Raw genomic sequence first — 13,408 nt, 5'->3', positions numbered from 1 at the left:
AAACGAGTCCCTGGAGTTGATCGCTGCAGAGAGCCCGAGCGCAGCCTGTTGGACTTTGTAGTCCGCGTGTCCTCTGCCACAGGCATTCTTGGGAAATATGGCTTCCCGGGGACTACAAGTCCCAGATGCCAGTGCGTGGTGAGCAGGTGGGCGGGGCTGGAGCTGTGAGTACCACCTCCTCTGCAACGCCAGGGCCGGGAGTCTTAGAACCGAGGGCCCGCAGGGGTCCCCGCGGCCGCTGCAATGCAGAAATACGAGAAACTGGAGAAGATTGGGGAAGGTAATGGAACCACGAGATGTTCCTGCAAGGTCTTTTTCTGAAGACCCTACTTGCAGTCCCAGCTCCCTTACCGTCAGCTATACCGGCAGGCTCCGACCTCAGCACTAGCCAAAAGCCCTGGCCGCTGAGCCCAGCACCCAGTGCAGAAATGAACCCTGTGTTAGCATCTGCGGCAAACTCTTGCTCTTAGCCTTAGCAGTCTCTGTGGACCAGCCTTCCTAACCGCGGCACCTCCTGCATTTCTCGTCCCTAGCCTCAGCATCACTTGCAAACCTCACCTGGGATTCCTGCTTCAATTCATTGCAGAACCTCCAACCTTAACATTTTTGCAGGCCTTCATTCCTCCCCTAGGTGACTCCTCGATACTTCCCGACCCTACCCCCGACCCCGGAGTTTATGGCAGATTCTCCCTGCAGCTAAAGCCTTGAGTTATTTTAGGCACCTTCTCCTTGGCATCCTCACTCACAAAACTACTCCACATCTGGCCTTTGCCCTGAGAACTTACCCTTACACACTAAGATACTGAGAAGGATCTTCTCCCTCACCCCCAACCTTCCTCTAGGCACCTATGGAACTGTGTTCAAGGCTAAAAACCGGGAAACTCATGAGATTGTGGCTCTGAAGCGTGTCAGGCTGGATGATGACGATGAGGTAGGCCTAGGGCCTGGGAGGGAGGGGGGTCTAAAGTCTGTCTTGGGTTGTGTGTAACTATTACCCCCTTGCATGTTGTAGGGTGTGCCAAGTTCAGCCCTCCGGGAGATCTGTCTACTCAAAGAACTGAAGCACAAAAACATTGTCAGGTAAGGTAGAACCTCCTCATTAGACTGGGCTGGTATTGGGATGTTAGAGGCCAACCTCGAGATGTGGCTAAGCCTTTCATTTTCCCTAGGCTTCATGATGTCCTGCATAGTGACAAGAAGCTGACACTGGTTTTTGAGTTCTGTGATCAGGTGAAAGAGGGGCTTGGGGGGGCGGGGCATACTTATCATGGGAGGGTATAGGAGTCCAGACTAAGGTTGAACTAAGGTCCTCTTCTCCTCACTTGACCTCTATTTAGGACCTGAAGAAATATTTCGACAGCTGCAATGGTGACCTGGACCCTGAGATTGTGAAGGTGAGAGGAAGGATGTCTAAGGATTTGTGGGTGTGCCTATATAAATATCAGCACTCTTTGACTGCCAGGTTGGGGCACTGGGGTACCAGGGGAACCCTGTTTCTGCCTACCAAGGACTACTTGTCTTGGTGAACGTTATTTATGTGGTTGCCTTTGACTTGCACAGACAGTATCTGATTTCAATGATGTCATCTGCACTCCAGAGATGAGACACAGGAGAGACTATGTCCTGCATTCAACAAATACCGGGCCTGCATAGTGCCCCATACTTCTAACTTGAGCACTCATAAGGCTGAGGCAGGGCCATCTCAAGTTTAAGACTAGCCTGAGATACAAAGCAGGGCCTTGTCTTAAACATCAAAGCCAAATCAAGACAAAAGAGATTGGACAGATGGCTACTCTTCCCGATGATGTGAATTCAGTTTCTAGTACCCAACTGATGTAGCTCACAACTACCTGTAACTCCAGACCCAGGGGATCCGGTACCCACTCTTGGCCTCCAAGGGTACCTGCACTCACGTGCATACCCTCCTCCCCTCGACACACATGTGCATGCATGCATGCATACATACATACATACATAATTTTAAAATAAATAAATCTTAGAGAGAGAGAGAGAGAGAGAGAGAAGCCAACACAATAAGTATTTGCTGAAGGTTTTGCTGTGTACCAGTCACTATTCTAGGCCTAAGACCAATGCCTTGGCCCAGGTCTCAGGGGAAGTGGGTCCCGAGTAATACTGAACTTTGTATTTGTGTTGATGCTTATGGTGTGTGTACCCAATTGCAGCTATGTAGGGGAGACCAACATGGACTGGAAATACAGGAAGGTCCACCAGAATGCTGTGAGAAGCAAGGACAATTTGGTTACTGTTGTACTCCCCCACATCCCTCCAGTGCCTGCAATGCAGATTCTCAAAAGTAACTAGATGAAAGGCTGAAAAGATAGCTCAGTTGTTAAGAGCACTTGCCAAGCTGGGCGTGGGGGTGCTAGTCTTTAACTCAGGCACTTGGGAGGCAGCAGCAGGTGCATCTCTGAGGTCAAGGCCAGCCTGATCTATAGATGGAGTTTCAGGACAGCCAGGGCTACACAGAGAATCCCTCTGTGTAAACAAACAAAACAATAACAAAGAACACTTTCTGCTCTTGCAGAGGACTCACACATGCACACGCACACACACGTGCACACACACACACACACACACACACACACACACACTGGACTTTTCCACTGGCTGCAAGTAACATGGGCTCTAGGTCGTAGTGGGCCTGACTCCCTCTTCCTTACCTCTCCCCAGTCATTCCTCTTCCAGCTGCTGAAAGGCCTGGGATTCTGTCACAGCCGCAACGTGCTACATAGGGACCTGAAGCCCCAGAACCTGCTCATAAACAGGGTATTGCTCTGGGAACAGGGAATGAGAATGTGGACGCTGGAGCCAGGGGTGGGGAACACTGAGGGAGCAGGATGGGGAGAAGGAAACTGAGCCTATCCTGACCCATTTAAAAGGCCTTCTCCATGTTCCCTTTGTGTTATCTCCCCTCAGAATGGGGAGTTGAAATTGGCTGATTTTGGCCTGGCCCGAGCCTTTGGTATCCCTGTCCGCTGCTACTCTGCTGAGGTGAGCCTGGGAAGTGGTACATGAAGCTGAAGGGAGGGAGTCCCCCAGCGCCTTGTTTCCTTTGCTCTCTGAGCCTCCTCCTGGACCTCCTTCCAGCTCTCTAAGTGGGAGGGGGATCCCTGTGGGTGGGGTCTTCTCCAGGTGGTCACGCTGTGGTACCGCCCACCGGATGTCCTCTTTGGGGCCAAGCTGTACTCCACGTCCATCGACATGTGGTCAGCCGGCTGCATCTTTGCAGGTGACACATTGGGGTTCTGCAGAGGTACTCCTTTCCAGTTGGGGTAACAAGTAGGAGATCTTGTGAAGGAAGGGAGAGGGAGCTCTTGGGGCTGGGGCTGGAAGGCAGAGGGGCACCTCAGAACGATGGGTCCTTCATGTACTCTTTTATCCCTGTTTTTCTCTGCAGAGCTGGCTAATGCAGGACGACCTCTCTTCCCCGGCAATGATGTGGATGACCAGCTGAAGAGGATCTTCCGATATCCTCCCAGTGCCCTTAGCCTACACCCCTTCACCTCTTTGTAGAAAGGGAGTGGGCATAGAGCCTAGAGCTGGGGTGAGAGTTAGCCATTGCTTGCCCTTCACATTGTCCTTGCACGGATGGAGTCACTGTTGGTAAGGATGACACCCCTGATGAAGCTATTAGAAGTTTTTCCAGTAAGCCTTAGGAGGAAGGAAGAGGGTTCTTGGAGAAAAATGACTCGTCTGTTTGAACTGCAAGTATCGGGTCGGGTTTCCTACTAAATACCATAAAATGGGGTTCATCTCAAGCTGGGCTGGGGATAGAGCATGGTGGTGTAAGAGAAGGTCAGGTGGGAATGAGGAATCCCCCCACCGGCCCCTCAAGTGTAGGTGTAACCCTCCCCACAAGTGACCCTTGACCACATGGACACACTGCTAGGGACACCGACTGAGGAACAATGGCCTGCCATGACCAAGCTGCCAGACTATAAGGTGTGCCTGGCTATGGGAGGTCTTGGTTCGTTAGAGGCCCCTTTTATTTTCCAACTCTATGATCCGTGCTGTGGCCTGACTCTGCCTGGCCCTCCTCTGCAGCCCTACCCAATGTACCCAGCTACAACATCCTTGGTGAACGTCGTGCCCAAGCTCAATGCCACGGGGAGGGACCTGTTGCAGGTAGGTGCCTGGCGGGTAAAAGATGGGGCCATTTGTCTGTCCAGGACTAGAAACTGGAGACTGTATTCTTGCCCAGAGGGTCAAAAGATGGTGGGCTGTCCTAGCCTGAGCCACCTCTGCCTTTCTTCCCCCCTGCAGAACCTATTGAAGTGTAACCCTGTGCAGCGCATCTCAGCAGAGGAGGCCTTGCAGCACCCCTACTTCTCTGACTTCTGTCCCCCATAGGCTCTCTGACCCCCGGTGGCCAGGCTGGGGCCTGGCCTGTTTAAGCCTCCCTCCCAGGAGGGTGGAAGAGTCGGGTGTGGGATGCTGAGCGCCAGCTGTGCTGGGCCAGCCAGGGCAGAGTTACCCTGGCCCGCGGCTTTCCCTCCCTCCGTGGACTTTATTTAATTTCATAAATTGGCTCCTTTCCCACAGTCTGATGATATGGTGGTGGGGTGGCTCTGGAGGGTGACTGGGGACTCCTGCAATGTGATGTGGCCCACAGCTTGTGCACTGAGCTACTCATGTCTGTTCTATCTCTTTACGTATCCTGAGACCAGGAATAGGAGGCAAGGGTCCCTGTTCTTTTGATTGTGTCATGGTAGTCCTGTCTCCACACTCAGCTTACATAATCCTCCACACTTTTCTCCTCTGCCTAGAAGGCCAGATACAGTCCTGAGGTAGGATGCCTGAGTGCAAAGCTGAGTCTTTGCCAGAAGGAGAGAATGGGCCAGGCCTCTCTAGCTCTGCATCCTATATAGAGCCTTCCACATCTGTGTTCTCACACTTGGAGTTGTCAGCTAGGGCAGGAGAGATCCAGAGCTGTGTGGGTCTCTTCCATAAGCACAGCCCTTCCCAGTTCCTGTTTGCCACTTTTCCAGGGGTTGGGGTACAGTGAGAGTAGGAAACTGGAGCTGAGGCAAAACTCCAGGAGTGCCCTCTTGACAGGAAGGGGAAGGGAGGGCTCTCTTGGGCCCACTGTCTCAGCAGGTTGTCAGCTCCTATGGAGAGGTTGGAAAGGCGAGAACCTTCGAAAGCAAGACGCCAATTTGTGTTCTTGCACGTGGACTAGTTCTCGTGTAGCCTGCCACTTCCACCTTCTCGCTGAGCTAGTTAGTACCTCGTTCCGGCTCTCCACCGTTGGTGCAATGAATACCTACTGACCATGCCCACTATGGGCCGTCACCTAAGCTCTGGGCATGGAGAGACTACCTTCCTAGATTTTGGTAGGAGGTAAGCCTAGTGGTATAGGCCTGCATTCCAAACTACCAAGGAGCCCGAGGCAGTGCTGCATGGGCAGTGTGGGCTTCAGAGTGAGTTCAAGGTAATCTGGAAAACCTAGTGAGACTCTGTTTCTAAATAAACAAGATATAAAAAGGTCTGGGAAGTCAACTATGCCTAGAATCTCAATATTTGGGAGGTTAGGAGTTCAAGATAATCCTTGGCTGCATGGTACAACCCCAGCTGGAAGTATATGAGACCCTGCCTCAGAAAAAAAGTGACGGGGGATACTTCCATGGAAAAACACTCGCATGGCGGGCATCCTCCACACTCGAGGCGTAGTCCCCGGTACTCAAGAAAAACAAAATGAAAAGAAAATGGGTTTGAGGACCTCATCAACTCCTCACTAAGGTGTGCCTGACTGAGCTTGTCTCAAAATTACCCCACCCCACCTCAAGAGAATGGTTAAGTCTAACTGGGGCCCAGGGCCCAGCTGGAGAATGGATGAGGCTGGAAGCTGTGTCTTGTGTCTGATCTGTAAGGCAGACGCCTGAGGCACGTGTACTAGAGCTTTATTAGGGTAAAGAAGGCAAAGATGTACAGCCTGGGCATGTCCAAGATGTCACGGCGCAGCCAAGCAGGTCTAGAGCCTTGTCACGAGGTAACAGGTACGGTGGGAGGCAGTGAGTGTCTTGGTGACAGCACTGGGAGCGGTAGGAGGCCTGGTGGGACAAGCCACAGCACTGGGTAGGACCCCTCACCTATTCTGTCCTGGACCTGCACTTCTTCCTCTGAACCTGTCCTGTCCCCATGATGGGGAATATTTCATATTACCTGGGGCCTAGGCTGAGATGGGGAACATGTGTTCGATGCCCATTCAACTCTTCCTGGAGCTGTGGGAAGAGGGAGTCAGGTGGAGACCAGCCAATATTGTTGCACCTATAGCTCCTGGACCAAATGTTTAAGGTTTGGGGTGAGGCCTACAATGTTAGGGGTGGGGGAGGGTGAAGGAGTGTTACCAGAGTGTTGCCAGAGCGCCTTTGAGAGCTCCTCCTATTCCAGAAGTACCCCAGGACTCTGTCTTGAAAAACCTGGGGACAAGTGGCAGGAGTTAGGTGGCCAACATCTACCTTCTTAGACGCTGGTGACCTGATTCTTCCCCATGGTGTCTGGGGTTCTGTCCCACCTCACAGAGGTAGTCGAGGATCTCGAGGATGGTAAGCAGGCTGGCTCCGATAAACAGTCCCATCTGTCCCCCAATGTCTCCTGTGGAGGCAGAGTGCTGTCAGTTCACGGTCACCTACCTTCTGCACCTCTGCAGACCCAGGCACTCAGTACACACCCAGCAACTCCGACACTTCATAAGCTGCCTTTTGTTCCACTGCCTCATAGTTGAGGGCTTCAAAGAAGATATCCAGAACCAGTACATTCTCCCTGAAGGAAAAGAAGCACGAACTACTTGCTGGATACCACCTGGGGCCAGCTGGAAGTGGGTGTGACCATTCTGGCCCCTTTCAAGAACCTTGGGTTGTTCCCATCCCCCAAGTCAGAAAATTTAAGCAGTTTGCCCAAGTCCCAGAACCCGTTATGTAGAGATGACTCTAGCCTGGGCTGTGTGCGAAAGGGTTCCAGTCCAGTTCCCTGCTAGGAGCCCCTTGACTCAGGTACAGTGCCTCCAGCCTTGCTACCATGTCCCTTGCTCACGTGATGTAAGTCTCGCTACGGTTGTATTTCCGGGCCAGGTAGCGAGCTGAAGCGCGGCTGGGAATCCGCACCATGGAGAGCTCCTTGGCATAGCGTGTAGTGGCGCACGGGTTGGGACAGACACAAGTGTCTTTTCGCAGCATAGCGTCTGCAGGCCGCAAAGCAAGGGACAGGAGCACTTGGCCAGAGGGTTGTGATCAATGTCTGAGTGGATGGGGACAGGGAGGCTGAAGAGATGTGCCTTACCCAGAGCTGGGCTGGCACAGTCCTTGTACTGCTGGGGGCTGCACACTGGGGAGTTTCCTAGAATAGGAAGAAGAGACCCGTCTGAGAGCTTGAGAGCGCCCCCTAGGGTATCCTCATTCCCTACTCCCAACAGAGCTCAGTCCCTTACCAGGCATATGCATCATTCGACATCCGCACTTCCGAGCCACATAGCGTGACTCACAGGCCAGGCGACACCCTATTAAGCTATAAGGAGGGCTGGAGCTAGGGGAACCCAGGGGATCAGAGGGCTCTGGATCAAAGTCGGGATCCACAGATGCGGTATTGCAGTCACCCCAGGGTGGTGGCAGGAAACTCAGCTGTCAGAGGGACAAGGTTACATAGGCTGTTTAGTAATAGAGGTGTGTGTGTGGGGGGGGGGCACAGTCAGGCTGAGGCACTGTGGCTTGGGATCTGAGGGTCTTCTAGGGATGGTAGGAGCTTGGGGAGGGTGGGAGGCACAGGCAGTTGAACCAACATACTTGCTGTTGCTGGCAGGACACAAAAGTCTGGTGGCCTGGGGCTGCGCCGAAGCCCAGCTGGTCAATGGCAGGGGGTTCTTCCTGGCCGTGGATCTGCACTCGGATCCCCACCTCAAATGGGGTCTCTTCTGCAGGGAGGGGCCTTTAAGGCCCCAGACACTCCATTCCCAGGAGAGACTCTCTTGGCAGTCCCTCTCCTCAGGATTTAGAAGAGACAGCCCTGTCTCTTCTCACAAAATTACATGCTTTGGGACTTCTCCCTACACACCTACCTCCTCTCCCTCCCCCTCCCCCTCCCTCCCATGGTCTTGTGATTTCCCAGCCTCAGGCATGCATCCACCCTTATCCCTCCTCACAGGTAATGACCCTGTGGCCCTCACCCATGTCCTTCCAGATGGGCAGATACTCTTCCTGCTGTACATCGAGCATAATCTCCAGTCCATTGCCAGCGCCGCCCTTAGGAGTGGTGAGCAGCTCTGCCCCCTGGGCACCAGAGTTGAAGGTGTAGCATTGCCCCATTCGAGTGAAAATCTGGGGGGGGGGGTGGGGGGAACAGAAAGGGACAGTCCCTCTCTCAAACAAGCCCTTGGGAATGGAACCACACCACCCCTTGAGCCCCTTCTCTTTGTTTTGTCCTTTAGGTTTTTGGAGGGAGGGGCAGGGATTGAGATAAATTCTTATGTAGCCTGGGCTTGTCTGGTGCTTTTGATGTAGCTGAGCTGGCCTCAAATTCCTGATCCTCCTGGTTCCAAATACCAAGTGCTGGGGCCACAGGAAGAGCCACCATGGCAGTGACAAATCCTTCCAGTTCTGGAGGCAGATGTGCAAGCTCAGTCGGTCTTGGGTGGGTGCTCTCCCCCTGCATGTGCTTATGTACCTAGGGGGAGCCTAGCTGATGAAGTCTAGGAGATATATCTGATTTTCCACCCTGTCCTCATTTTCTTAAGATTTTTTTTTTTTTTTTTTGAGACAGAATCTCTCTATGTAGTCCTAGAATTTATGTTGTGTAGATGAGGCTGGCCTCAAATCCCCAGGGATCCTCCTGCCTCTGTTTTTCAGGTTCTGGGATAAAAGATGTGCACCCCCATGCTTGTTTTATGCTTTGGACTTTTTGAGACTGGATCTCATACAAAGAAACCACTTCTCCCACCCTCCTTGAAGGAACTTGATAGGCCACATCTCAATGTCCTTAGTCTCACATGTAGGTATATGGAGTGGGGAAGCCTCTTGCCTCAGTGTAACTTCTCTGCCTCTCACCAAAGCCCTGACAGCAGTATCCCTACAGGGGTAATTGGAGGTATTCTTGCCCTCTTTTGGGGTGGCAAAATTCAGAGGAGGCAGAGGAACATCAGTTCTCTCCTGCCCCAGAATAGTCTCAGGGTACTGCATTCTACTCTAGGAGCAAGTGTCTCTACTGATTAGCCCTTGGCCCTGCAGCTTGCTTGGATTGGTGTCCTCAATGAGAGGCATAGCCAGGTGCACAGATGTCTGAGATGGAGAGAGATAGCCTCCCAAGGCAGCTTCCTGGACTAGACAGAAAGAATGTCTCCGATGGAAGGCCTGTGGCCAGCAGGAAGGAAGGGATAGCCAGGCAGGGGTGTTAAGGTTTCCTTACTGACAAGGCTGAAGATTGTAGTCACTAAATAGGGTCTCAGGGCAACTGGCTCACCACTGTGAAGTTCTCAGGCCCACAGGGCTGGCCACGGTATCGGCAGTCCAGCAACATGTCCTCAAGGGAGTGGCCGGCTCTGGCGTAGAGTTGTGCCATGTCAAAAGTCGGACTGGGCATGAAGCCAGGTGGTGCAGGGGGCTGGCCCAGGGCACGAAGGTAGGCAGCATGTTCAGCAGGGTCCAGGCCCAACAGTGCTGTTCCGGCCCAGTGCAAGTCATTGGGTGTGAGGCGCGAGCGGCGCAGGGGATTGATGTTACACAGAGTGACGGCTGGGAAGGTAAGCTGGTGGCTCTCGCGCTCATCCAGGGTGGTCTTATGGTGGAACTCCCCATAGTAGCGAACCCGCTCAGCCACCTGGTAGAGGAAGGCCGCCAGCGACAGGAGTACAGCTGTGGCCCACAGCCCACGGCGCAGGGTCAGGCCTCCAGGGCCAAAGATGTGGCCCAAACCATGCATCGTGCAGCTGCTGGCGAACACCCGGATGTCTGAGGCCTGTCGCCGCTGGGCCTCCTCCAGTCCGGAGGGAGGTTTCATGGCTGGAGCAGGGAGGTTTCCTGACTGGAGACAGGATTTCTAAGGAGCGCAGAAGCTGTTTTGTAGGGCTAGCAGGGTAGTGGTGGGGATTGAAATGGGACTCGAGTAGCTCACAAGGAATGCGGAGAGAGGAGAAGGAGAAGGTAGAGACGGGAGGAGCCAAGACAGGTGAAAGTACTGGCCTGATAGGACTGGATGAGTTGAACTTCGGTCAGCTCTGCCTTCCCCAGAACAGACAGGCGTTGACTCCGTGGGGCTGGGTCTCTGCAGTAAAGACCAAGTAGGGCGCAGGAGGTAGTGGCAGGCAGGGGCTGCAGAGCAGGACTGAGCTAAAGCTGCTGCAGAGGATTAGGTTTCAGCATGAGGGGGGCTGGGGGGCAAGCAGAGCAGTCTGGGGGGGCAGGGGAGGTCCCTGGGGGCCCAGGCTGAGCCATTAGTGCAGCATGGGGGGGAGTCACTGCTGTCAGAGACCAGAGGCGCCAGGAGGAAACCACAGCGGTCCATGGTAGGGCTTGAAGGAAACCCAGATAGACATTGGGGTTTGGGATGCCTTTGAGGCCTTTTAGGCTCCCAGGCACAGCCCCTCAATGCAGACCTGAGGGTCAGCGGCTGATTCTTAGTCTACCCCCTCTCCTTTTTGCCTCTCCTGCCCTTCCATGAACCCATCTGACATCATTTGTTCTTTTGCAGAGTGGACTTGGCTTCTGACCAAGTTAGAGAGTGGTGGGAGGTTTGGCCCAGGCAGATCTCTTCTTATGCCCCTAGCATCCTAGTAATGCTACATGACAAGGGCCCTCTTCAGGTTCCATATCCAGTGGCCTCTGTCTTCTGACTATCCTTCTCTGCCTGGAGACCCAGACCCCACCTCATTCTCAGACCCTCCTTTTGGTGAGGCTATCCTCCTTCACAGTGACCATGGACTCTCCTGCTGTCCTAGAGGTATCCAGGGTCCTCTTTACATCTTCTTCTCTAAATGAACATATTCTAGGGATCATGAGCTCCAGAACCCAGAAAGCACCCTCATTACTTGTCCTAGTCCATATGGAGTGCTGTCTTATGTCTTCTCTGATAACCACTGGTGTTTCCAGCTTTTCAATACCAGATTTGCTATTGACATCATAGAGAAACTCCCTGAAAGAGTTTCTGGGTTGGGGCCGGGCGTGGTGGTGCACGCCTTTAATCTCAGCACTTGGGAGGCAGAGGCAGGTGGATTTCTGAGTTCGAGGCCAGCCTGGCCTACAGAGTGAGTTCCAGGACAGCCAGGGCTATACAGAGAGAAGAGTTTCTAGGTTGAAGGCACTGCCTTACTAATTTGATAAATGTCATCAGATCCCCCACTCCCACCTAAATAGCAGGGATGCCATTTTGCATTCCTATTAGTCTTGATTAGGGAATATGCCTGGAGGGGACTCCAGGCCACTGAGTCATCTCCTGCACTCTGTCCTGCATGGGGCAAAGGCAGCATGTGACCAAGTCCTAGAGCCACTTCCAGGAATGCAGAAAGGAAGATGAGGAGAGAGCTTTGGGATGGGGCTTGTGGGCTTCCAGTGCTGGGGAAGCCACCCACAAGTTCAGTGCTAGCTGGCTTGGAGGAGTACAAGGGACATCTGCACAGTGCAAGGCCGGCTCCTGTCACTGTCATGTTCTGTTCTGGGTAAAGTCTCATCTACCCTATATACCTAGGAATTGGGCAAAATCTTGTATGCTCAAGAGTAAGCAGACAAGGCCATTATTGACATTTTTTTTTCTGCTGCTTTACTATTTATTTGTTTATTGGGTATGTGTGTGACAACACATATGGGGGTCAGAGGATAACTTTTTGGGAGTTGCTCATCCACAAGTCCTCAGGTTTGGTAGCAGGTTTTCCACTTGTTGAGCAATAGTATCACTGGCCCCACATCTTTGAAAAGCACTGGAGATTGCTAGGTTCATCCTGGTGGCTTCTGGCCATGAGTGGTGGGGACATAATTCCACCAACCAATCGGTCACACTGTGCTGGTTTTGGCTGTATGGACATTGATCCTCCTAACAAGCATTCAGGGCTTAGTTTCAGAAAAGGTCCCAGGCTTAATGGCAAAGACTAGGCAAGTAAGATCTTAGGGAGGACAGGTGACTAGAAGGGCTTATGGCACAGATGTGACCACTGTCTGGGGCTATTACACTGTGGGTTTTAGGGGTGGGAATCCAATATGTGCCACTTAACTTTTGGAAGAAGCTTTTAAGAGCAAGTGTAGCCAAGCTGTACTCTACTGAGGGGCTGGGAAAGCCAGGCCACGGTGACTGGGTGAACATACCCACAGGGCTGGGCTCACCAGCTACTGACCATAGGGTCCCTTCCCTGGTGGGCAGTCATCTTGTGGCTGCCAGGGGATAGAGAATTTGTGTGTGCACTGTAGCCTGATGACTGTGTGCATGTGGAACCAATGGGCTGGATGCTCCATGAGAGATTTTATGCCTCAGGTGGATAAAGGGTAGGGTAGGGCCAGGCAAAGGGACATGTCTATGGAAAGCAGAGGCCTTGCTCTAAGCTGCATTTGTTGGGGGTTGGGGTGTGTGCTGTGGCTAGGCAACGGAAGCTACCCCAGAAGTCAGTTTCCCAGGCTGTCACATTCCAGGATGATACTAAACCAGGGCACTATGGACTAGGGTTCTTGGGTTGCTTGTTCCCACAGCAGTATATGTGGTCCTACATAAGCCCCCGATAGCAGCTGTTTCTGCCCTCTGCACCCGTCACTCCTGAAAGACAATGTCATCCTTTGCCACATGAAACATACAGAATGCTTGTTTGGCCCTGCAGTTACAGCTCCCCTCCCCCGATCCATTCCCTGGTTTGCACAGAGTCCTACAACCTGGGTGTGGCTGGCCAGGGATGAACTCTCGGGGAGTGACCTACAGTACCAAGGGCAGGGATCATCACACTCCGGGCGTAAGTGAAGTGGATCAAGGCCTCTGCAGCAGCATGAGAAAAAGTGCTGACGCTCTGGGAGCACAGGTGCAGTCTACAGGGTCCTCAACACCTGAGAAGCCAATAGCAGCTTTAGCTTTGGGACCACAGGCTGCCTGCTTTCAAGGCAAGGCCACCATCCCACCACTTCCATGAAGCTTACGTTACTCCTATCAGCCTCACACTGTATTTCATAGCAATTGTGCTTTCCACCTTTGGGGCAGACTCTCACAAAGGCCAGGTTAGCCTCAACCTTGGTGTAGCCAAGGATGACTTCCTGCTGCTAGCTCCCATCTTACTGGCACTGTGTCTGTGTGTACACATGGCGCAGCAGCCTCTCCAGTGTCTCGCTTTTGGCTCTGTAGTCTTACCAAGTCTGACTGAAGCAAACAGCACAGCCTGGCAGGCTGGGTGCTTCTTGTACAATGACCATTACCACTTCATTCTGCTAGAAACCAG

The 13,408-nt window shown here is 52.9% G+C and overlaps 2 protein-coding genes across 2 annotated transcripts; one reads left to right on the top strand and one right to left on the bottom strand.

The window, feature by feature from the left end:
• The first annotated feature begins 151 nt into the window (after positions 1-151).
• Positions 152-4,562, top strand: Cdk5 (cyclin dependent kinase 5). The gene is made up of 12 exons (XM_085836519.1): positions 152-280; positions 843-931; positions 1,013-1,080; positions 1,170-1,230; positions 1,338-1,394; positions 2,692-2,787; positions 2,938-3,012; positions 3,154-3,250; positions 3,419-3,489; positions 3,904-3,963; positions 4,066-4,146; positions 4,285-4,562. The coding sequence occupies exons 1-12, from the start codon at positions 244-246 to the stop codon at positions 4,369-4,371; spliced, it is 879 nt and encodes a 292-aa protein (XP_085692645.1). The 5' UTR covers positions 152-243; the 3' UTR covers positions 4,372-4,562.
• Positions 4,563-5,905: 1,343 nt separating this feature from the next.
• Positions 5,906-13,386, bottom strand: Asic3 (acid sensing ion channel subunit 3). Its single transcript, XM_021162919.3, has 11 exons — positions 9,469-13,386; positions 8,180-8,330; positions 7,800-7,927; positions 7,448-7,637; positions 7,300-7,356; positions 7,054-7,201; positions 6,692-6,783; positions 6,536-6,615; positions 6,369-6,440; positions 6,184-6,242; positions 5,906-6,071 (listed from the first exon to the last, which is right to left on the bottom strand). The coding sequence occupies exons 1-11, from the start codon at positions 10,003-10,005 to the stop codon at positions 5,993-5,995; spliced, it is 1,593 nt and encodes a 530-aa protein (XP_021018578.1). The 5' UTR covers positions 10,006-13,386; the 3' UTR covers positions 5,906-5,992.
• Positions 13,387-13,408: the final 22 nt, after the last annotated feature.

The sequence above is a fragment of the Mus caroli genome, unplaced genomic scaffold, assembly GCF_978045245.1.
Source record: "Mus caroli unplaced genomic scaffold, Mus_caroli_1 scaffold_4, whole genome shotgun sequence".
NCBI classification, from domain to species: Eukaryota; Metazoa; Chordata; class Mammalia; order Rodentia; family Muridae; genus Mus; species Mus caroli.
This window is presented reverse-complemented; position numbering and strand designations above follow the sequence as displayed.

Bases quoted from the DNA above. Each gene is read 5' to 3' on its own strand.
- Cdk5 (XM_085836519.1), top strand. From the start codon at position 244: ATGCAGAAATACGAGAAACTGGAGAAGATTGGGGAAG. The intron at 281-842 runs GTAATGGAACCA...ACCTTCCTCTAG, and splicing joins ACTGGAGAAGATTGGGGAAG to GCACCTATGGAACTGTGTTC. The intron at 3,251-3,418 runs GTGACACATTGG...TTTTCTCTGCAG, and splicing joins AGCCGGCTGCATCTTTGCAG to AGCTGGCTAATGCAGGACGA.
- Asic3 (XM_021162919.3), bottom strand. From the start codon at position 10,005: ATGAAACCTCCCTCCGGACTGGAGGAGGCCCAGCGGCGACAGGCCTCA. The intron at 7,928-8,179 runs GTGAGGGCCACA...CCCTCCCTGCAG, and splicing joins GCCCATCTGGAAGGACATGG to AAGAGACCCCATTTGAGGTG. The intron at 6,072-6,183 runs GTAATATGAAAT...TTGTCCCACCAG, and splicing joins CATCTCAGCCTAGGCCCCAG to GCCTCCTACCGCTCCCAGTG.